General features: G+C 36.9%; 1 protein-coding gene across 1 annotated transcript in view; it reads left to right on the top strand.

Annotated features, from left to right (window-relative positions):
- LOC138695000 (uncharacterized) overlaps positions 1 to 25738 on the top strand; it is a 42439-nt gene that overhangs the window by 15967 nt on the left and 734 nt on the right. The window contains exons 6-11 of the mRNA XM_069819277.1: positions 119 to 339; positions 5498 to 5702; positions 11461 to 11651; positions 16143 to 16335; positions 18103 to 18336; positions 20671 to 20889. Of these exons, the coding sequence (XP_069675378.1) occupies positions 119 to 339; positions 5498 to 5702; positions 11461 to 11651; positions 16143 to 16335; positions 18103 to 18336; positions 20671 to 20889 (1263 nt within the window). The remainder of the gene's footprint in view (positions 1 to 118; positions 340 to 5497; positions 5703 to 11460; positions 11652 to 16142; positions 16336 to 18102; positions 18337 to 20670; positions 20890 to 25738) is intronic.

Here is a 25738-nt window from a genome sequence, read left to right as displayed (position 1 = left end):
ATACGTGCTCTGTGGCGCATATGCGCACCGATTGACTTCGCTAGATTGTGTGATAGCATTTTTTCGTTAATAGCTGAATGGAGGTTTCTCAGCATTGTTCCATCTCTGTGTTCACCAGGTTTACAGAAACTAGATGGACTGCAGGGCAACCTGGTGATCGCGACGCCCAAGTCCGGGGACCCGAACGGCAACTTGTACGACTTCGACTTACCTGAGCACGTGCTCATGATACTGGATTGGCTCAACAACACGGCGGAGGAGCGCTTCCCGGGTAACAGTGTTAACGATCCCGGGCAGGATCCTATTAGCTTCCTGCTCAACGGCAAAGGACGCAGAATTGTGAGTCATAGACGGGCACAGGCCCTAAATGCCAATTACAAAGACTAAATGACACCCCTAGAACAACACTGCCACAACTCAAAAAAGTCACTTTTGAGATAATCGCATTTTAAAGTTTTCATTCGTGATATTAATAATGCTTTTTAACACCGATTTATCTCAAGTAGCCTCTGATTGAAGCAAGTTAGACATATGACGGTTTTAGTTTTTGGTAGAGGACTATACCACGAACTACAAAATGGACGTAACTCAAAACAGCCAATTTTTGAGTTGTGGCAGTGTTGTTCTATGGTGTGAAATGATAAACTACATATATTTCAACTGATTATTTAATGATGCTGAATAAACTGCGATATTATCTAGTGTTAAAGCAATTGGTGAAAACAAAATGAGTCCGAGAATTCACCATGGAATTATTTGCCTTACATTTAAGGAAAATCTAGGAAAATCCCGAAATATACCACACCGTGCACAAGCCTGGTTCTTACGGTAGTGGCTGGAAATATTGTTTTATAATTTAAATTTGTACTCACTAGCTAAATAAATAAGTAAATAAATAAATAAATAAGTAAATGAATAAATAAATAAATAAACAAGTAAATAAGTAAATTAATAAATAAATAATTAAATATATAACTAAATAAATAAGTAATTAAATAAGTAAATAAATAAATAAACAAATAAATAAATAAGTAAATAAGTAAGTAAATAAATAAGTAAATAAATAAAATATTTTATTTATTGACTGAAGACGCACAAGATAGAAGGCTTTGGAGGATTGGCACAGGAAGACGGCAGTTGCTGTAGAATCCTGAATATAAAGAAATAAATAAAATAAACAAATAAAAAATATATTTATAACCAGTCCAAGACGGATTAGAATCCATGCCTAGAATACGAGTCTGAATCATTACCACTAAGCTACGCACATGTCTGCGTACCTACAAACTAATAACGATAAATGAGCATTAATATTTCTCTTTCCTATGTTTATTCTTGTTATTTATTCCTTTCATTTTCCTCTGCATTGTTTCTTCTTTGGTTCTTGTTGTCTTTTATTCTAAATTGTCTTCTCACATTTTGTTTCCCCCTATTTTTTTTCTTTCTTCATTACTTCGGTTAATTTTTTCTCTCCATCATTATTTCATTCCATCTCCATTCTTCCACTATCTCTCACTTCATGTTATCATTTCTTCTTCTGTTTCTTCATCTTTTCCACTTCATGGATTAGGCTTCAATCCTGTTCCGGTCTTACAGCAAATCTTTCAATCTCTTCTTTGGCCTTCCGATATCTCCCTTACCTAAGGGATTATAGATATATATTATTTTAGAAATTCAAGTGTTCATCCATTTACCCCTATATTCTTGAATAAAGTCATCTATTGCATAAACAATCAGTTCAGTTCTAATATGATATTTATATATTATTATTATTATTATTATTATTATTATTATCATTATTATTATTATGCCAGTATAATTCCAAAAGTTGAAAAAAAAAAAAGAAGCCAAATGCGTTCAAAGTTTTACAAGAAAATATACAGGATGATTCACGAATATTGTGCCATACTCTAGAATCTGATTTCTGACATCATTGTGATGAAAAAAATTTCATATAACATATTATGTTTTGTCCACATGTGTGGAGTACCGGCCAGCGCGTCTAGTCGCGAAATCAGGTGGCCCGGGTTCGATTCCCGTTCGGGGCAAGTTACCTGGTTGAGGTTTTTTCGGGGGTATTCCCTCAACCCAAAACGAGCAAATGCTGGGTAATTTCGATGCTGGATCCTGGACTCATTTCACCGGCATTATCACCTTCATTTCATTCAGACGATAAATAACCTGAAATGTTGATACAGCGTCGTAAAATAACCCAATTAAAAAAAAAAAAACAAAAAAACTTAAGTTGTATATTTAAATTTGAGTGAGTAACACTCTCCTGATTGTTAAACATAAACGTGGAAATTTTGAAATTTAAGCATTTAAATTACTTACGAGAGTGGCACTGAGTGTATTATAAGTTCATTAAAGGATATTCACATTATTACTCACCTGAAAAATCTCGATTAAACCCGATTTTCAAAGACCCCACTTTCTGCAGCAATACATGAAGTCGCCCGAGTGTGAACTGCGCGCTCCCCATTCCCTAACGTCCGCTGTTTGGATGCTAGATAGATACGTTGTATCTGCATTGCGTTATCTGAGCCTGACGTCACGAAACTTTGTGTCGTTGCTATCAACTGTACAGTAACACACACAACTCCAGACGTCCAAAGAGAAAGAAGTTCACAAGTATGGGGGTTACTGAAGGAAGAACCGCGATTTTATCCACAAATATTCAAAATCGAACACAACATATTAACTTTTTTCTTCATCATGATGTCAGAAATCAGATCCTAGAGTATGACACAATCTTCGTGAATCACCCTGTATAATTATATCACTACAATAATATAAATGTTTTAAGGTATAGTTTCATTTTGATTATTAGTATTTACTGTTCTTGTTATCTATTTTATTTATGTATGTTTTTGTTTATTTAAGATACAGTATTATTTATTTGTTTCTGCACCTTTGCATCTTCTGTTTGTGTATTTTGCTGAACTATAATTGGCCTCTGGCTGTTGTTCAGCACACAAATATTAATAATAAATAAATAAATAAATAAATAAATAAATAAATAAATCAATCAATCAATCAATAAATTAATAAGCTACCAATTGTGCTTAATGTGGGTAAAACTGTTCACAGAAATATAGAATCATATCATTATAATAATTATAAAACATAGCAGAAGGAATACGCTACAAACTTGCTTAATAAACGGAAAATTTTCCCCCAAAAATTCTTCATTTTCTAGCAATCGACTTGTAGGTCGTAGACCTCCATGGGCTGTCACGCAACGGATTTGCATTTCTTTTTAATATTCATCTTCACTATACAATCACAACAGATATATCCGTTCGCCATGTGACTAGCTCAAGGCATTAACATACATACTTGGAACATGATAATACATCCGAAACCAACTCATGATTACTGCAATCAGTGGCGGCTCCTGCGTATTTCTTAAGAGGAGGAAAGAAGGTAACAGGACCTTCTTGAATGAAACATGCTACAAATTAGTCAACATGCATACATGTAAGACCAGGAAGTGTTGGGGTTGGTCTTCCCTTCTGTATAGCAATAATCTGTTCTTGTAAACTGAGTTTCCTAAATTTTCCAAAATATATAATGTTTTCACTTACATTCATTGTTAAATAATTGTACAAATTAACAATTACAAGGAAATTCCCCTTGCAGCTTTTTCGAGCACACTACAGCATCACACGTGTTGGAAGAGTCTATAGCTACTAACACGTAATCGGAACCGCGGAAATGGGAATGGGAAATAATCTGAGGAAAGCGAGAACACTGCACCCACCCACGTGGTCTGTGTTGCCACATGTACATTTTAAAAGTTCAGTATCATATGCTTTTGAAGAATATCAGTTCTTGTAAAGTCATACTACCATTACTGTTCAAAGTTGCCGGTGGCCAATTAATTTTTTATGTTAAAAATATAATTTGTAGTTTGGAGTACTACTTTCAATTTCAAATATATTTGTACAAAACTGACAAATTGGCTGTTGCCCTGTCTAATACACAGTGAATGGAAGTGAATTTCAGGGGCCATAAAGATCTGCGATATTAACGTAGAACTACTTCCTCTTTGTTTTATATAAACCCAAACTTTCAAATATCCTTGAAAGTTTCAAACCATGAATAGTAGCTTATATAAAGTGCAATGAATAATATTTTTGATTTATAATTAAAAAAAAAAAGTTTATATGGTGTATTTAATAGCGTCGCGTTAAAACTGTTTTTATTGTGCCTCCTCCAAGATGTGTTAGTCTGGTTGAATGCATGATCGTTAGATGGCAGCGGTAGCGAGCTTGCTGCATGACTAGTCGGTTTCTATTTCCCGCCCATACGCTGATTCCGAGGAGGATCCCCTCCCTCCCCGTTCATTTACTCGCTTTAAAACTCTGCTTCTTTTTCTGGGCGCTAGTGCACTGTTGTCTATAATCTTTTCGCTGTAAGAAAAATCCTAATATAAACAATAGCACGTGACTGAAGTGATGCTTCATTGGCCGCTGTTTGGCGCCATAGATTCTCAGTACATGTTCCCGCCTACTGTTGTACATTCTGTTTCATGTTAAACATTTCCCGTTACTCGTCAAGTAGGCCTAACCTCACTACTATGCATTCATTTGTTTAGGAAATATTTGCTTTATAATTGCTCTAATTAAAACTCACGTAACTTATTATATACATTTAAGACTATTTGCTTTTCTCCGCTTTTGAGAGGGTTTCCACTCTTACGATTAATAACCACACACACCCAGGATGCAGAAGCCATACTTCAGTACCACGTGCTAACGTGAACGACAAGCTCAAGGGACGCCAGTTTGTTACAAGAACAGACTACCTCGGTATTACTATTTGTATTCATCCGCGTTGATAGTACATAACAAAATATAAAAGTAGCTTTTCTTTTACATATCGTTTTACATATGAGTGAAGTTATATGTTTCATTGTATTTAACAACTAGAATTCATTTTTTTTATTTTCAAATAATACAAGATGATAGTTTCCAAATACGGACTATATTTTCCTGAGACGTGTGAGTGTTTCGACTGTGAGCCAATCACGGGTATGAGAGCCACGTGCTTGTGTTTACATTAGGATTTTTCTTACAGCGAAAACAGTATATGTGTGCTTACTGCAGTAAAGGAGGAATGGATTGATTTTCCTCCACACAAACAATCTCTCATCTTTCTCACAGTTTTCTAGCAGCACATGAGCGCGAATCGTTTAAAACTCGACCAACCGAGGTTTTCTTATAGATGTGAACTTAAAAATTATCGAATCTTCCCTGAATTTCAAGGCATATATTTTATTTGGTATTTACTTTCAAAAGAATAAAAATGTGAGGAGGACGTTCCTCCCTTCCCTCCCCCGAGGAACCGCCACTGACTGCAATGCCACTACAATAGATTCACGGCAGAGAATGACTGACATGGTGATTTAAATCGGAGTGTGTGACAAACACGTACACCGCATACTTCGTACTGTATATTAGATAGCCAGAAGTAATGAATTTTCATTTTTCAGGCCCCTACAGGACAACCACCCTCCAACTTCCCCTTCCAGGAAGTGTTTGTCCAACGAGGCAAGCGCTACCGCCTCCGTTTGGTGAGCGGGTTGTGCACCGTGTGCGGTGTGGAGTTCAGCATACAGGACCACAGCATGACGCTCATCGCCACAGACGGCGTCCCAGTCAACCCTGTTTCTGTCAATTCAATCGTCATGTTCTCAGGTTTGTCTTGCATCATTACGTCAATAGATTATTCATTATTCGTGGTGACTAGTCAGCTTTTCATGTCTTTTCCTTCTCTTTCTAAGTTTTCCTTTCCTGTTGTTCCCTTTATTTATCGATTTTCCTCCTTTATTATGTCTCTTCTCCATTAAAACTACATCCGTTTTTTTCTTCCCAGTCTCGTATTTTATTACTTTTCTCATCTCATTTTCTCAATTCCGAGTTTTATTTCTTATTCACAGTCATTCATTGTTAGATTTCTTCTCTTTCTTATTTCTCTGATTTCCTTTACTTCCTTTCGTCCTGTTGAACATACTTCACTCATTCACAAGATGTCCAGTTCTTTCCAATTTGGGTATACACGTCAATATTGTGTTATTATCTAGACCAGAGGTCTCCAAAAAGCGTATCGTCATTCGTGATCTCGATGCAGCCCGCCCAACACAGTGTGCTGTAAGGCTAGAGAAGAGGGAGAGACTCGTACCTCAACAGATGGGAGCGATCAGTGGGGGATCGTGGCAACGGTCTGCTTATGTTTACAACCAATAATATCAAAAGAACAAGAAATATCATACGTTTGTATATTATTTTGACATACTATGAAGCTGGAGCCCCTTCTGCTGCTATTGACACAAGTCATTGCAAATTAAACCTCTTCTGTTCTATGGTGCCTTTAATGCCTGGAAAAGATCTTCCCCAGTTGTATTTTGTAATTACATCTAGAAGACATTCAGACACAGTAAAATGTTCATTAACTTCTCGGATGAAAATGGCTAGGTGAGCTTTGTCATTTCTATCTGTGCTTTCGTCCAATGCAAGTGAGTAAGCTACAAACTGGTTAATTGTGGTTTCGACTTCAGATTCAATTACATATACAGTCTTGAAATTCCTTCTCTGAACTGTAATTGAAAACAATTTAATTTTCTTAAACTTTGATTTTGTTGTGGACACAATATTTTTGTAACGACCTGTATGCACGATTTTACAAATGATGCTTCTGTAAAGGACTTCATTGGTTTTCCAATATTCCAAGCTGGAACATAGCTAGCAAGAAGCTTTTTTTGTTTAAGACTGAGGACACGTGTATGATTTGTGTTTGTATTTTCTTGTTTTTTGTTTATCAAAATATATGTAGGCCTACGCATTTCACCTAAAATTAAACGAAAAACTATATGTTTGTCATGGGGAACTGAGTGTAAACGTTTTGTAATATACTGATTATTATGTATAACCAACAATTATACAGATAGCCCCAACATGCCTGTAATTGTATGATATTCTTTGTGAAGAGTAGAGTATTGCCGTCGCATGTTGAATTTTGACACACCGTTGAAAATTTTCGAACAAATTAAGCATTTCACATTCTCCCCACTAACACAAAAATTTTTCTCTTCCTATTCATCCTTGAATGTGCTACGTCCATGATTAGAAGACATTGTAAACGGTGGAACACTCCGACCAACACAATGATAATGGAAGTCCGCCACTGCTCTTCTTTTGCGCATAAACATTGAGTACAGTACAGGTGGAGATGGGTGAGGCGGAGCGCGCTCATTACGTACTGGCTTCGGTTCCGTTCAGGGGCTTCCTCGCGAGTACGCTTTTGGAGACTTCTGATCTAGACCATACCTGCACAAACAGCGCTCAACGAGCGCGCGCTCCTTCGGAGCGGGAGAGCCGTGTTTACCGCTCGCCGAAACGGAGAGGAAGATACGTCAGAATGACATACACTTGCTATAGGTAGAGGAGAGGGAAACGACCACTCAGCTATCTAGTGGAGTGAAGTGTGTAGGCCTATTCTTAATAACTGTTTCACGTTGCTTACGTACTGCTACAGTACAGTATGGAGGAATCTAAAAGACGGAACATAACATTTAACATTTAACATTTAACGATTTACTGCTCGAAATTAGTGATCTTCAATGTGACCTAAGGGCTAAAGATCGTTTGAATAATACTACTAGCCTTGTTGAGTTTTACAAGACTAAACATTAGCAATAATATCCACATCTACACAGGTTGGCTGTGAAAATGATTGCTATGTTTGGCTCAACATTTATATTTGTGAGCAACTGTTTTCTATAATCAACATTAATAAAGGCAGACATCGAACATCTGTAATTGATGTTTCATTACGATCAGTAGGCTACTATTCTTTTCAGCTGCCAACAGCATAAAACCTTGTTTTGATGTACTGATCAATAAAAATAGAACAAAATGATATTGTACATTTAAGTAGCTATAGAATTTCTATTACTTCTGTAAAATAGGCCTGAATATTTCTTTATTAATTAATAATAGTCCAAGATAGTTTTGCAAACAATGAACGGGATTTCATTTCATAAGCACTCGTAATAGTACTTCCTCTTGTGTATATTTTGTACGAGATCACCCATTCTTCCAGTCCACCCTTATACAGAGCGCAGCTAATATCTGCATTCCGCTCATGAGCTGTGAGCCAGCTCGGAGAGGGCAAACCTTGTGCAGGCCTGATCTAGACAATCGCGAACAGTAAATTCACTCTGGTCTGCCTTTGCGTAGCAATGACTGAGTTTCAAAATCGAGATTTCATAATACATATCACTGTTCGTTAACAATAAAACCACAATTTAAGTCACACAGAGTTTGTATGCAAACAATGTTGGTTGCTTGACGGTTGTCAGCCCACTTTGAGGTCTGTGGATATAGAGGGAAAAATTGGGTCGGTGTCTGGTGAGTTTCTAGGCAGCTCAATTGGTAGAGCGTTGGTATGTTTAACGAAAGATCGCGGGTTCGATACCCGGCCCCGGAACAATTTTACCCTCGAAATTATTCATTGACTGAGTTTGTTATCCAACAGTTTTTCACACAGGCAACAGCCGTTGCTATATTGTGTACTGCATCTTCAGTGACAATGACAATGACTTAATTCTTTAGGTAAGTTATATAATTATAATTATGTTAGAACCTAGTAGAAAATTCTTATGTTTGCTTATTTTATTTGCATATAATTATGGCATTCTTAGTTAAAATACCAGTACTTATGGCGCGTAAAATGATCATGTTCAAGCAGAGAGTTGCAAGTTGCAAAAAAGCTGCACCAATCAGTGTTGCCAATATAGCGATTTTGTTTTAGCTGTTTATCGGCAACAATATCTTTGGTCTTTTCTATAGAACAAATGTCAGAAGCGAAAAGGGAGAGAAGTCAAGGATACTCTTTATTACCTACCGTGTTCAACATCTACTTGGAGGATTTAGTGAAGAATTGTTTCAAGAAGATGGGAGAAGTGATAGTAGGAGGAAGAATAATAAAGTTCATAAGATTTGCTGATGATATGGGGCAGTTAACAGAAGAGGAGATGATACAAAGGGATATTCTACTGGAACTAAATGACAGCAAAGAGCAGTATGGGATGAAGATAAATGCCAGTTTCGACCTGGTTGGCGAGTTAGTATAGCGCTGGCCTTCTATGCCCAAGGTTGCGGGTTCGATCCCGGGCCAGGTCGATGGCATTTAAGTGTGCTTAAATGCGACAGGCTCATGTCAGTAGATTTACTGGTATGTAAAAGAACTCCTGCGGGACAAAATTCCGGCACATCCGGCGACGGTGATATAACCTCTGCAGTTGCGAGCGTCGTTAAATAAAACATATGCCAACCAGACGAAGACCATGGTCATAAGAATAAAGGTAAAGAAAGTAAACTTGCGAATTCTAAATGAGGCAGTAGAGCAGTGGACAGCTTCAAATAATTTGGGCGTATTATAAGCAGTAACATGAGCTGCTGCCAGGAAGTCAAAAGGAGAACAGCAGTGGCAAAGTAAGTTTTTAATAGAAAAAGGAGCATCTTCTGCGGACCTCTGGAAAAATAAGTAAGAAAGAGACTAGTGAAGTACTTTGTGTGGAGTGTAGCATTGTATGGGACAGAAACATGGACATTACGACGAAGTGAAGAGAAGCGAGTAGAAGCATTTGAAATGTCGATATGGAGAAGAATGGAGCGTGTGAAATGGATAGACAGAATAAGAAACGAAGCTGTGTTGGAAAGAGTTGGTGAAGAAAGAATGGTGTTGAAACTGACCAGAAAGAGAAAAAGGAATTGGTTAGGTCACTGGCTAGGAGAAACTGCCTACTTAAGGATGCACTGGAAGGAATGGTGAACGGGAAAAGGGTTCGGAGTAGAAGAAGATGATAGACGACATTAAGATAAGTGGATCATATTCGAAGACTAAAAGGAAGTCAGAAAATAGGAAAGATTAAAGAATGCTGGGTTTATAGTGAAGACCTGCCCTTGGGCAGAACACTTATGTATGTATTCACTTGGAATCGTCCGGAGAGCCTAGACCTCGCTCCGTGCGACTTTTACTTCGTTCCCTCATCATGAAATGGGTTCAAAAATAGCAGTTCTGAAAAAGCCGGATGCAGTTCTGAAGACGATGTCAGAAATGGGTTTCAGTATATCTTTCAGAAATGGAAGACACGTTGGGACGAGTGCGAACAATTTTATTGGCAATACTTCCAAAAAGACCATATCAACCTGGACCATGTCTCTTGTATTTCAGGAGTAAAAAATTCGTGCTGAATCCCGTTTCTGATATCGTCTTCGTATGGACTTAGGCCTACTGCAGTGATGTCAAAGCATGCGCATTTTTCTGACCTTGACGTCGTACGCGGGCATTAAGCGCTAGGTATGCTAGGAGGAATAAGCAGCCTGTTGGTCTAAGAAAATAGTGGTGCACAAACTTCATATGGAATGTGAAATTTTATGTCGTTATTTATATGGCTTCTTTCTGTTTGTTATTTCCTATATCGTCTGTAAAACAAAAGTACTAACACCTATTTCTTAGCCTAATATTGCAGTTGTGTTTTAAACGTTAATAACATAATAAAGAATAAAGAAGGAATATTCACACAAATTCCATAATAACTACAACTATACTGTATAAAGTGATTAAACACACCATTCATAAAGAAAGTGTTATCCCAAAGAAAGACACTGAACATGACAAGATAAGTTGAAATTGATATTGATGGTATCTTTAGTCTTATAAAAGTAATCAAAACAATATTATAGTACAAAGAAAAGTTGTCTAGGTATATGTTTTAACTAATATTACATAATAAAACTCTTATCGCATTATGCTTTTAGGTGATATTGGTGCGCAACTTTCTGTTATCAGAATATTAAATTATCTCGAAATCTGCTGAAGCTATAGAGCTGAAGTTTTACCAACACATAGACACATATTTTTGTTTGTGTTGTAACAGTATTTGCTTTGTTAATTCATTTCCTTACAAACATTATCCATGCGAATATTTTCAAACATTTTAATACACTATCTTCAGTAATACGTATTTACGATATCTTAGATTTACGAAAACATTGTTTTAATACCTGTAAGGCTACTAAACAAATATATCTGAAAATTTCACTTTTGTGTAAAAAAAAAGTTGAGAAAATATTCCTTTTGAATAAAAAAGCAAACTTGTGAAAAATGAACATTAAAATTAAAACTTGCATTCTTATAATGCACTTATACTTCTCAGACAAACCTAAAAATTAACATGGATACAGTTTTAATAAGTTCTCTTCCCTTTATCCATTGAATCAGTGCTGGCCATCCCTGTATATAGCTCGACCAACAGGCATATACTACCTCTTTCGTCTGTCTCTTTTCTTTCCGCTGTAAAGCGCTCAGGCTCTCCTGAGCTCTAAAGCGCGCGCTTGCTCCTATGGGCATCAGTTGACATCACTGGCCTACTGTATGTTTCTGTTGCAGGAGAGCGGTACGACGTAGTGGTGAACGCTAACCAGCAGGCTGGCTCGTATTGGATACACATGAGAGGTCTGTCGGAGTGCTCCGAAGCTGATCGCCAAGTTTACCAGCTGGGGGTCCTGCGCTACGAGGGCACGAACGAAGCGCTGCTTGGCGATCCTGGCTACTACCCACTCTTCGCCAGGAGTGGGACGGTACGTCACCCACAATAAATTATTCGTATCAGTCGTTCTGTACCGTACAAATCAAAACAATTGAGGGTATAAGAGCACATTAATTAGCTTTGAGAAAATGCAATTGAAAATGTTTCAGCTTTAGTAAATTCCGTGAAGTTATAATTTGAATTTCAATGTGTGATTTGTTTAAAAGATATATCCGTTTGTTAATGAATTGCTTATGCTTTAGCTTACCCTGGATGCACTTAAATATTTTGTTTAGAAATGTCACCATTACCCCTTCGCACCCCCCCCCATACAATGCGAGTTGAATTATTGTCATGGCGATCTCAAAGACAATGAAATAATCATTTAAATGCAAATTTCATGATGACTGGGAAGAACAGCTGTTTTTCTATGCTGCCAAATAAGGAAATGGTCTTTGCCTTTTATAATAAAATATTAATAGGCGTCCACTAAAGCAATTCGCAAAGACATTACGGGTGATATTCATAGACATTTCGCTAGCCCGGGCTACGAGCGTGCTAAACAGGATTCATATCATATTATATCGCTAACACTGGTTTATGAATACGAAAAACGTTAGTTCGCTGATCATCCACCGAAAGCCCGCGCTAAGAATGTCTATGAATACGGCCCTACGTGACCAACCACGAAGAACACAGGATCATTACGAGTGTTACATATCTTTTGAGATCACTCAGTCTCTTGTAAGGCATGCATGGCCATGTTGAAAAAAATTAATTGACTGAGAATTGATTGAAATTTCTGTGGTGAAAGTAGCTGGGAAAATGTTCGGAATACCTACACGATTTTAAAAATATTAAATAATCCAGGAGTAATATTGTTGGACGTTTGAGTCTTTCAGAACGAGTATATTAAAAAAACCTCTAAAGTAATTTTGATCTCAATTTTCAGCTCGAATTAATATCAGTGTAAAACAGCGGAGACCAAAACGGGTGTCGTGATTACATCCTGTAATCACAGGAATTCAGACGGGTACGAGGAGTTTCCTGTACATTGCTGTGTGTTTCATTCACGTACTGAAGGCAAGCAGTGGCGGTATTATGTCGCTCTGCAAACTCTGTCTCTACAAGCAGTAAGAGGTGGCATCGTAAAGAATGTGAAGGGGAACTTTTTTGTTGTTCTGTCGGACAAAATGTAATATGTTTACTTTGCTCAACGGTTCAATTAGGACTATATAGAAACATTAATTTCCACGCTGAATAATTTATTACTATTATTATTATTATTATTATTATTATTATTATTATTATTATTATTATTATTATTATTATTATTATTATGTTGGAAAATATCAGAGATAGTATCAAAATTGCAGCTGAGCAGAACATAGGTTATTATGAAACTAAGAAAAAGAAACCGTGGTTTGATGAAGATTGTTGCATGGTAGTAGAAAGAAGGAAACAGGCAAAATTGAAATTCTTACAGGATCCAGTTGAGGAGAAGAGAGATAATTATTTCAATGAAAGACGGGAAGCAAGTCGTACACTTAGGAATAAAAAGAGAGATTACTTGAAGGAAAAATTGAATGAGGTAGAAACAAATAGCAAGAATAAAAACATTTGAGATTTATATAAGGCTATAAAGGAATTTAAGAACGTATATCAGCCAAGGGTAAACGTGATCAAGGATGAGAATGGTGACTTGCTTGCAGACTCTCCATCAATCCTAAAGAGATGGAAAAACTATTTTGCGCAACCATTAAATGTACATAGGCCAAATAGAAATGATCGGGACGAAATTGAAATACAAACTGCTGAGCCATTTATACCTGAACCCACGCTTTCAGAAGTGGAAATTGCGATAGAAAATCTGAAAAAGTACAAGTCTCCAGGTATCGATCAAATTCCAGCAGAATTAATAAAAGAGGGTGGAACTGCATTATATAGCGAAATTTATAAACTTGTACTTGCAATTTGGGAAAAGGAAATTGTACCAGAACAATGGAAGGAGTCCATAATTGTACCTATTTTTAAGAAAGGGGACAAAACCAACTGTGGTAACTTTCGAGGAATATCACTTTTGTTGACGTCGTACAACATTTTGTCCAATATTCTTTTGAGAAGATTAACTCCGTACGTAGTTGAAATTATTGGGGATCATCAGTGTGGTTTTAGGCGTAATAGATCGACTATTGATCAGATTTTTTGTATTCGACAGATAATGGAGAAAAAATGGGAGTATAAGGGTACAGTACATCAGTTATTCATAGATTTCAAAAAGGCATATGACTCGGTTAAGAGGGAAGTATTATATGATATTCTTATTGAATTTGGTATTCCCAAGAAACTAGTTCGATTAATTAAAATGTGTCTCAGTGAAACATACAGCAGACTCCGTATAGGTCAGTTTCTATCTGATGCTTTTCCAATTCACTGCGGGCTAAAGGAGGGAGATGCACTATCACCTTTACTTTTTTAACTTCGCTTTAGAATATGCCATTAGGAAAGTTCAGGATAACAGGCAGGGTTTGGAATTGAACGGGTTACATCAGGTTGTCTATGCGGATGACGTGAATATGCTAGGAGAAAATACACAAAGGACTAGGGAAAACACGGAAATTTTACTTGAAGCAAGTAAAGCGATCGGTTTGGAAGTAAATCCCGAAAAGACAAAGTATATGATTATGTCTCGTGACCTGAATATTGTACGAAATGGAAATATAAAAATTGGAGATTTATCCTTCGAAGGGGTGGAAAAATTCAAATACTTTGGAGCAACAGTAGCAAATATAAATGACAGTCGGAAGGAAATTAAACACAGAATAAATATGGGAAATGCGTGTTATTATTCGGTTGAGAAGCTTTTATCATCTAGTCTCCTGTCAAAATATCTGACAGTTAGAATTTATAAAACAGTTATATTACCGGTTGTTCTGTATGGTTGTGAAACTTTGACTCTCACTTTGAGAGAGGAACATAGGTTAAGGGTGTTTGAGAATAAGGTGCTTAGGAAAATATTTGGGGCTAACAGGGATGAAGTTACAGGAGAATGGAGAAAGTTACACAACGCAGAACTGCACGCATTGTATTCTTCATCTGACGTAATTAGGAACATTAAATCCAGACGTTTGAGATGGGCAGGGCATGTAGCACGTATGGGCGAATCCAGGAATGTATATAGAGTGTTAGTTGGGAGACCGGAGGGAAAATACCTTTGGGGAGGCCGAGACGTAGATGGGAGGATAATATTAAAATGGATTTGAGGGAGGTGGGGGATGATGATAGGGACTGGATTAATCTTGCACAGGATTGGGACCGATGGCGGGCTTATGTGAGGGCGGCAATGAACCTCCGGGTTCCTTAAAAGCCATTTGTGAGTATTATTATTATTATTATTATTATTATTATTATTATTATTATTATTATTAGTACTGACCACAAAGTATGTGTTTCTATAATTCGTCTGTACTTGCATGAAGATTATTTTTAGATCTTCCCCCTAGAAGGATACAATTATTAAGTTTTATCTCAATTTTAATCTTCTTAATCTTTAGATGAGGGTAACTATTTATTAGTTATTCATTTAATAATAATATTGTAGAAAAAAATTATCAATATTATGTGCCAACGAACTGTTAAACGCCAGGAAATGACGTGTCTTAAATCATAGCCAGGAAGAGAAAGATGACATAAATGTGAGGAAGTCAGCTACCTAATGGGGTTTGAAATATCTCGTGCTCTAAATCCTTTTAATAGAACAGAATTTCTCACAAGAGTAATGATTAAAATAGCTTAAATAACTTGTCCATAAGAAGTTTTTAATTTTGAAAAAAAAAACTATGAATTTCTCGACCAAGTATCGAGAGAAGAATTTAGAAAATTCCTGATTATATTCAATAGGAAGGTTAAGAAAGAAGCAAGAAAAATTGTAGAGCCTATTATTCACTGGCTATTGATGACAGTAGTGATATTATTGATACAGCAAAGCTTGAAATTTTTATCTGCGGGATTCATCAAGATGTTAGTACAGGAACCACCACTGGTTGTAGTTTTCATGCCAAGTACCTTTCCTCCGTCTCCTTACTTCATAGGCTGTCTGTCGCATGTAATCACTGCAGTTTGAGTTTTGGTCACCGCTGGTGTAAAATAATACTTTTTTAATATTAAAATTAAAACTTTACGGATTTAACGAAAGCTTAAACATTTTCAATCACATTTTCTCAAATGTAACCAAAGTGCACATATACCAGTTTGCTTCTGACCCCTTCAATTGTTTTGATTTGTACGGTACATAACCACTGATACGAAGAGACCGGCACTGTAAATCACAGCTCCATCTCTTGGTGTTTGAAGGAAGTTTCAAAGTACTTCCGGTTCACGAACTAGTAAATGCTCATCCCTGCGCAATCTTAAAGAGCATGGAAAGGCACGAACACCGCAATCTTGAAACGATATAGATTTGGAATAGAGATCAATTTCATATTTTCCAATGCACGATTACTCCATTTTATATCGTGCAGTGTTTGAACGCTGTCCTGCACAGGTGGCGAACCCGGAGAACGCAACCTGCGGCAGTGGCCAAGGTGGAGTATGTGTCTCTCAGCTGAAGTGTTCCATCCCTGACACTGAGAACGTCATCAACGGACCACCTGATGTGAACATTGTTCAGGAGTTTACGTTCAATGTGTTTAACAAGACGACATTCTTCAACGCAGGGAGTTACCAGCGCTACCTTGGTATGAGTTCACAGATTTTGTCTTCCTCTATAATCTACTGTTTATATAGTCATTTAATGCGGTAGAAGTATTTTCTTCAATTATCTTGCACACTACTTTAAAATAAATACTGAGTTAAATAAGTAAATAAATAATTTAATAAATTAATATAAAACGTATATAATATTAATAATACAAAGGGCTATCATTTCAAAATTTCCCAGTCTAAATAATAAATTATTTAAATTCAATTCAATTTAAACAGATCAGCGATGTCAAGGTCAAGAGCACGTAGACGTTTCTGCGTGCGATCAAGTGCTCACTGGTTGCAAAGAATCTATTCTGCAGCAAAAGGTGAGCAAAGTAAACTCTATTGGCCTGTCACTGCAAGATGAATTGTTTTTAAATAATTTTGCCTGATACAGAGCTATTTTTTATTTTCATTTATATTAATTAAATATTACCATATATATAACTTATACTAATATTTTATGTTGCATATATCATGTAAAAAGTCCATAGATAATTATTAACTATATTAATGTTATTTTACTCATTGTCAGGCACTAGGAGACAGTTCAAGCTTCAAAATGACACAAACATCTTCTTGGTATCACCATATTTGGCTGAGATATCATGTTTAAAAGAATTAAATATTCTAGAGATTACTAATTACAGGAAATGAGCCACAAACTTTCAGAGCCTAGAATGCTCCAACATCATATGTCACTCCTTAAGCAGCTTCATGTCGGTCCAGTTTCAGCTTCTTTCTGCCTCTCAAATACATCTTCCTTGTTTTAACTTCAGGTGTTGAATGTTTTTTTGGCATTTTTGTCCCTATTTTTCATTGATGCAACAAATCCTGTGATGGTGTTTGTCCCGGAGTTTATGCCCATCCTCCTCAGAATTTTAATTTCTACTTTTGGACTCTTATTAAAATGACGTACAACATCACTGATACACAAATTTACAGTTTTGTGACTAACAGTAAAAGATTATTAATTACCTCATTATGTAAAAACGTGTTTTCAACCTAATGATCATGCCCTGATATCCATGCATCTATTTTGGGACTAGAAATAAGTTTATTTTACAAGCAATGCTGGACGAGGGGATTGACAGCTACGAGGATCACTCCAAAAGTAATCCACAATATTTATTTAAAAATTACATTTTTATCCTACAGATTTGCTATTTTCATAGAATGTAGATACGTACTTCAGGAACAATACGTCACTTTTCCACATAATCCCAGCACCATTCAACTGCCTTACGCCACCTTGGAATGAGGGCCTGTATACCTGCGCGATAAAAGTCTGGACCAACACATCTAAGCCACTCTTCAGTAGCGTGCACGAGGGAACGACTTAAATTAAATTTGAATACAAGGGGGAAGGATGTATCTATGACCTCCATATTTTGCAAAGGTTTAGAATAAAAAATAAATTTAAAAAATGTGCATTACTTTTGGAGTGATCTTCGTAGAAGTGACCGTGGCTGATGACGCAGAATTTTGGAAAATGCGACTTATCTGAAAAACCATAAGGCATAAATCGAAAATTCTTATATCATATTAAAGGGGAGAAAATTCTCTATTAAAATAGTTATATTTTGAATATTCTAATTTTTCATCATTTTTTTGCGTTTTGTACATATATCTTAAACCTTTTCACCACCAAGAGTCCCGCCATCAATTGTTCCTAAGACTGTACCTTACGCTAATAAAAAGTACAATCCTGTCCATGTCTTCCCAATTAGGTTACTACATCAGTGTGTTGTGTGTTGCAGTTGCGCCGGATAGGAACCTGGTGACGAGCTGTATGAACAACATCTCGTTCCTGACGCCGCCATCTCCGATTCTCAGCCAGGGACAACAGCTCCCATCGAACGTTTTCTGTCCCTTGGGTAGGACCGGGGTACCTCAGTGTCCAGCCAGCGCGGCTTCCCAGGGCTACTGCGAGTGTGTGCACGTCTACAAGATCCCGCTCGGCGCCGTCACACAGATCGTCCTCGGAGACGGCTGTAAGCTCTTCACTTTGTATAGCTACTCCTGCATGCAATTTTACTTCTTCTTCCGTAGTCAATTTCCTGCACCATTCAGCGTATTCCGAATCTCACCGGACCGGTGGACAACAATGACGTCACGCTGCAGCGAAATAGGAACAAAACTGCTGGAAGGATCGATGGCTGTCATGGCGACAGTATAAGTTGTTGTCTGTGCTACGGTAGCAAAATTTTGCGAAATTTCAATACTGCCATCTCGTTCAAAGAAAAGAGACCATAAACAATTTATTTCTTGAACCGGTAGTAATAACTGGTCCGTTGACATGTTCGCTCATAAGCCATTAACATATTGTTTTTACGTTGTGCTCATTGTAAACAATACAGCAGAACACACCGCCATGACACGACAGTGCACGATGTCATTCGTCTGCTAATTCCCGCCCTATAGAAGAACTAATCAGATTTACTGATGGCGGCTGATGGAGACTGCCACCACCTCTGCAAGCTGATGGCACCGCTGGAGCATCAGTGTCGCCATCGGTGAAATTCGGAACACCGTGATGCCATCAGATTGCTCAGCGCTGAGATTCTGAATACGCTTTATTACTATAGACAACTAAATTATTTTATATTCACTTTTTTCTCACTCTGTTTATATCTCTTCGACATTATTTGATCTACTCTTATATTTACTCAATAATCCGCCTTTATAATGTATTTGGACGTGAATATGTACTTAAAATCAGATCTGACACCACAACTTCGTGACTAAATACACGATAGAAGTAAACGTGGTCTCGTCTGATCAATAAATCAATCAATCAATGCAATCAATCAATCAATCAATCATGCTTATTAGTCAGAATTACAATTGAGTAATTATAAACAATTATCAATAAAAGAAACATTAAAATTTCAAGTTCATATGGCTGTCAAATAAATTCATTAATACGATAAAAAGGATTATCTAAAAGTCATTTTTAAAACTATATTAAATCTAAATAAGCCAACTGAGTGGGCATTCTTAGGCAAACTGTTAAACATATCTAATGAAATAATATTAAACAATTTTTGGACTTTGTCAACCTGACCGTAGGTGTTACAATGTAATGATTCTTCTTCTTCTCCTTCTTCTTTCATTCTTCCTTTCTTCTTTTGTCTTATATCATTCTCCCTTCCTCTGTCATTCTTCCCTTTTACTTTTTCTTCTTCTGCTGTCATTCTTCCTTCCTTTTACTACCATTCTTCCTCCTTTTTTCTGCCATTCTTCTCTTCTTCTCCTCCTGTCATTCTTTCTTCAGTTCTTCTCCTTCTTCTCCTGTCATTCTTCCTCCAATTCTTCTTCTGCAACTTCTTGTTATTCCTCCTTCAATTCTTCTTCTTCTGCTTCTTCTCCTGTCATTCTTCCTTCATTTCTTCTTCTTCTCCTTCTCCTTCTTGTCATTCTTCTCCCATTCCTTCTTCTTTTGTCATTTACTTCCCTCTCTTCTTTTTTCGTTCTTCCTTCCCTTATTATTCTATCGTTCTTTCTTCTCTTCATTTTCTGTCATTCTTTCTTTCCTTCTCCTTCTGCCATTCATCCTTGCTCCTAATTGGTCTGCAATTGTCCTTTCTCCCTTGATCGTTTTTTCTATTCCTCTTGCTTCAAATTCTGTCATGATTTTATCCCATTTTCCCTTTTCCTTCTTTGTATTTTTATTGCCTTTCCTTCATCTTCTACCACTTTCCTTTTATTTCTTTCTTTATTGATTTTCTTTATGCTCCTTTTTTCTAACTTTTCTTACTTCCTCCCTTTCTCCTCCTGGTGTTCCATTCTTTCTTTCTTTTTTAATTATTGTATCTGTAACCCTGCTCTAGGGTATTTGTTGTACACATTTAATGTCAGGTACACTGATGTTCAAAGATATCCGACCTACAATTTTATGATCGTGTAACCGAACTTTCCAACCACGGGATAAGTCAAAACCAAAGATGTGAAAACTGACAAACTTTGAAAGAGTTCCGCTGGTTCTCAATAGGTGGCATCAATAGTGGGAGCCGTTAAGGGAAAAGATCAGGGAAAATGATTATGTATATTAAGGATAAATTATTCTTCTAACAGACAATACCAGCGGTGTCCAGCCAAACTCATTATTGTTTTACATTCAGTAGAGTGGGATGGAAAATTGAATCCTGTAACACGGGTATAATTATGTACGATTGGCAACAGTGACTTAAATTCGCCATCTATTCATAGAAGTAATAGTCTAACTGAAAAATCCACACTTACACCAACGAATTATCGATCACTATCAGATATCTTTGAACGTCAGTGTACTTAGCTGTTTAACTCGCTTCTGCTCTGCTTCTCAGCTCCAATTTTTGACTTGCAACACCCGTTCCATCTGCACGGCTACGATTTCTACGTCATGGCCTTGGATCAGTACCGCAACGGGGAGACGCTGGATAGCGTGGTTGCAAATCTTAAGTATAGGTATAGAGACTGGCGGACGCAGGTTCCTGCCCGTAAGGACAGCATAGCCGTGCCTTCCAATGGATACGCGGTCATCCGGTTCAAAGCAAATAACCCAGGTGCGGTACACAGAAATGTCTTGTCATCATTTTTTACAGCTTTAAGGAGAGAGGATGATATTTTTTGGTGAAAAATGAGTAAATTAAAAAAAAAAAAATTTTCTTTAAGTGTGGAATGCATAGCATAACATTTTGTGAGTATTTGTGCCCTTATCGGATGTTATGTCGCCATTTTTAAACTTCCTGCGTTATGGAGTTTTAAATCACTCGCCCACTTTTATTGTTGTTTCCGGTAAATTAAATTTTCAAAAAAAAAAAATGTTTTTTCTTTAAAATACTCTTTGATATGTGTGGAATGTATTGCATAACATTTTGTGGATATTTGTGCCCTCATCAGATGTTGAGACGTCATTTTTAAACTTCCTGCGCTATGGATTTTTAAATCACACGCCCACTTTTATCGGTTTCCAGTAACTTCATTTTTTTTTTTTTGCTACATTGCCAGACAAAAATGGATATAATTTCTGAACTATTAAAGATACATGCATGAAATTTAGAACACACATTCTTTAGACTATTAGGAAACGTTTCTCTGTAACAGAAGTTTGTTAATTGATTTCATTTCGTACGTCCGTTTGTTTGCAAGAAAGGAAATCAGAAAATTGTTATTCAATTTTAATTGTTTATTTTACAAAAGTAGAGACTAATATCAAAATTGTGTTACAGACAGTTTGTAGAACATGCTTTTGCAAATACATTGCAAAAAAAAACTTTGGATCTATCTTTAAAAACGGTTTAGATATATCGGTTTTAGTACAATCATGCATTGGGTATTTTTTTTTCAAATTTGGGCCCCCAAATATTTTTTTTTTCAAAATATTTATATATGGTTGAATTCCTACAGCTATGAGCTCTCTACATACGAAAAATTAATATTTTACACCAAATAGGAAAAAAGTTTTAAAAAATACCATCCTCTCCCCTTAAGTTTTAAGGTCCTACGCTTTCCAGCTGAATTAAGAGCTAACATGATGTATTTATGACATGGTTCAACAAGTAAAGCACCACACTTTTTTCTCGGCCGGACAAAATGTTAGCCTATGCAGAATTGAAATGATAAAACATGTTTTTGCTTGGTTATTTAACGACGCTTTATCAACTACAGGGGCATCCTTTTATTTTTACTTCAATTTTTTTTGTACCTCCGTTTTTTAATGTACTTCACTCTCACCCCTTCTACTAGTAAAGTTCCACACGTCCTCCACACAGAACCAAGGCCGCATTAACAGTCAAAGTAGCCTTACGTTCACAGTAAATAGTACTGAGTGAGTATAGTACGTTCCAGAAATATGTTCGCGTTTTACAGAGATGCATCTCGGTTTCCCCCACCTGCTTCTGCTCTCTCTTCTGTAAAGGCTAGTGGCTGCTCTGTCTTAGCTCTTTTCTCAAAACATTAATTTCTGTTAGGAATTGGACGTCTACGTAATATTTATACAACTGTTTAAAATAACTTAAATAGAAGGGCCTCGTTAAGTAATTAACTTCTACGTGATTTCCCCCCTTTCTACGAACCTGCGACAAAACCACTTGAGCATAAAGTAAATAGCATCTCTGAGTAATTTTATCTTTTTGGATCGGGCAAAAGTGAACACTGAATTTACAGTACGTAAGGTACTCTTTTATAGATTAGGTAAAGAATTATTTCAACATGAATTAGGTACTACTATGAAGGACGTAACTGGTGTTTGGAATTAGGTACAATAGTCTATAGTGCCATAATAAGGACAAAAGAACTGAAGCCGTATCGAAATGAACGGCCACCATTTTCAAAAATGTGTTTAATTATTCATATTATGATTAGTTTCCAATTTAACTTCATTCTTTATATTGTACGCTAATGTGCTGTAGACAGTATAACATGCACTGCATAATGAACAAGTCCGCATCAGTTCGTGAGTAAAAAACACTTATTGTTAATAATGTACGGTATTTTGATTAAACAAAAACCTAATGAAAATTATCAAATTCACAATTGCGATATTTCCTAGTTTACGGATATGGATGAACTACTTTTCTTCCCTTTCATACCTAGTAAAGTGATTTGTTTATATTTTACGCCAATATCTTCCAATTTCAGTCATGGAAGGGGGTAGCAAAAGGTGTTTTCGGTTCTCAACCGTTAATCTAAAGGTATAGCCAGGTTAATATTAGAAGTGTTAATAAAAATAAAATGATGTCCCTGTATTAGGTTACATACTGTCGACGGAATTGATCATAGCGATATGGTATTTGGCGAGGTGAGGCCGAGGATTCGCCATACATTACCTGACATTCGTCTTACGTTTGGGCAAAACCTCGGAAAAAAACCCAAACAGATAATCAACCGAAGCGGAGATCGAACCCACGCCCGAGCGGATAATAGAATACGTTAAAATAAATTCAAAACTCATTATGAGTTTTGTAATTAAGTGCATGTTGATTAGAAAATTAGGATGAAAGTTTTAGTAGTTTGGCAACAGCGCATCGTGGATTCGCCTACGAATACACACACAAACGTAGTTCTGAATAGCAGCATTCCGTAGTTTAGTCACTGCAGCAGGATTGCGAGATTCCTAATGGGAAGAAATAACGATACGTGTTAATGTTTTTATTTTCCAAGTAAAACTGCATAGGGTCGAGGTCTTTGTGTGTTGGAAGTTAAGGTATCTGTATGCTATGTATCGGTGAATAAGGTGGTATATTTGCAATTGAAATAAAACAAACCTCCAAACGGGGAAAAAATGTGGTGCATTACTTATTAAACCAACCATGTATTTCGTGAACAAAATCTTAAAGAACAGTGATATAAAACTCGTAATTATTTATTTAATTGTTTAGTTATTTATTATTTATTTATTTACTTATTTATTCATTTACCTATTTATTTATTTATTTATTCTAATTAATCACAGGTACTATTTACAGAGTCACAAATTTACGAGATGGCAAGTTGCAGGAAAAAAAAAACTCCTCTAATGGGATATCCTATGCATCTAATTCATTATACTCCTTTTTAAGCTATTTCTGACGTTACATTTTCCCTAAACGTAAAACAAATGTTAGGTAACATACAGAGTGTTTAAAAAATAAGGGGCATAATTTCAGGTATGTATTTCCCACATGTAGACAATCAAAATAGTTCATTACACCATGTGTCCGGAAATGCTTTATTTCCGAGTTATGGCCTTCACAACATTGAAATTCACCGGAACGTTTTTCTTTCCGCAGGTCGTTGCCGTCAAAGGAGACATTAAGAGGGCACTCTGACAGTTCATTCCGAGGCGAAGGTTACATTCAGTGTTGTGTAGGCGTTAGGCTGTGCGACATGTATTCAAATCAAGAGCTGGTAGAAATACACTTCATGTACGGTAAGGCGGGACGGCAATGCTGCGCTGGCTCGTCGTTTGTACCAGGCGAGGTACCCACAGCGACAATGTCCAGATCGGAAGACATTTGTACGTCTCCATTACCGTCTGTGCGAATATGGAAAATTTAACTCTCCTGGTTTGGGAAGGTTGACGACCAAGATCTACAACTCCAGAAGTACAGGAGGAGATTCTGGAGGCTGTGAACATGACTCCTATCACCACACGAAGGGTAGCGTTGCAAGTCAATGTTCATCATACGACTGTCTGGAGACTGTTGAAAAAGTATCAATTGTATCCTTATCATTTGCAACGTGTACAGGCTCTGTCACCAGCAGATTACCCTGCACGAGTTAGGTTCTATCAGTGGTTCTTGCAGCAGTGTGGTGTAAATCCGAACTTAGTATTATTTACAGATGAAGCACAATTCACACGAAATGGCATAAGAAATTTCCACAATCAGCATGTATGGGCGTATGAAAACCCACGTGCAACTGTTCCATCTCATCACCAGGTGCGGTTCTCCCTCAACATGTGGGCGGTATCATTGGTGATCGATTAGTTGGACCCCATGTACTTGTAAACAGACTTACGGGGCAGGCGTACACAAACTTCCTGGAAAACACCATACCTCATGTTTTAGAAGACACTCCACTGATCAATCGTCAATACATTCACTTCTTGCATGATGGCGCTCCTGCACACTTCAGCCGGTACTTGGATCGAAGGTTTCCTGATCGATGGATAGGTAGAGGTGGCCCAATTGCTTGGCCTCCACGCTCACCTGATCTGAACCCTCTCGATTTCTACTTGTGGGGCCATTTAAAATCATTGGTTTATTCGTCTCCGGTGCCTGATTTGTAATCCCTTCGGAATCGAATTGTGGCATGTTCTGAGGACATACGCAATACTCCTGCAGTTTGGGATCGTGTTCGCAGGTCAATGAGACATCGATGTGAGGTCTGTATTCAAGCAGGAGGTGGACATTTTGAACATCTTCTGTAATGACAACGACCTGCGGAAAGAAAAACGTTCCGGTGAATTTCAATGTTGTGAAGGCCATAACTCGGAAATGAAGCATTTCCGGACACATGTTGTAATGAACTATTTTGATTGTCTACATGTGGGAAATACATACCTGAAATTATGCCCAGTATTTTTTAAACTGCCTGTATATGGAAAGTCCTCGGTCTCATTTCGCCAAATACCATCTATCGCCAATTTCATCGACGCTAAAAAACATAATAGTTGATATATCGTCATTAAATAAGCAATAAATGACAAAAGAATAACGGCTAATTCCACCATATAATAATTTATATAAATACATTACAAATGATATAATAATTATTATTTGACTTATCTTAAACTTGAAACACTTAAGAAAAAGTTACACCACTCGCAAAATGTTTTTCATTATTTAGATGCATGTGTATAAATGATGATGATAATGATAATATAGTATATTCCTTCATTTGTTTTAGCGCCAACTTTAAAACTCATAT

The sequence above is a fragment of the Periplaneta americana genome, chromosome 1, assembly GCF_040183065.1.
Source record: "Periplaneta americana isolate PAMFEO1 chromosome 1, P.americana_PAMFEO1_priV1, whole genome shotgun sequence".
NCBI classification, from domain to species: domain Eukaryota; kingdom Metazoa; phylum Arthropoda; class Insecta; order Blattodea; family Blattidae; genus Periplaneta; species Periplaneta americana.
This window is presented reverse-complemented; position numbering and strand designations above follow the sequence as displayed.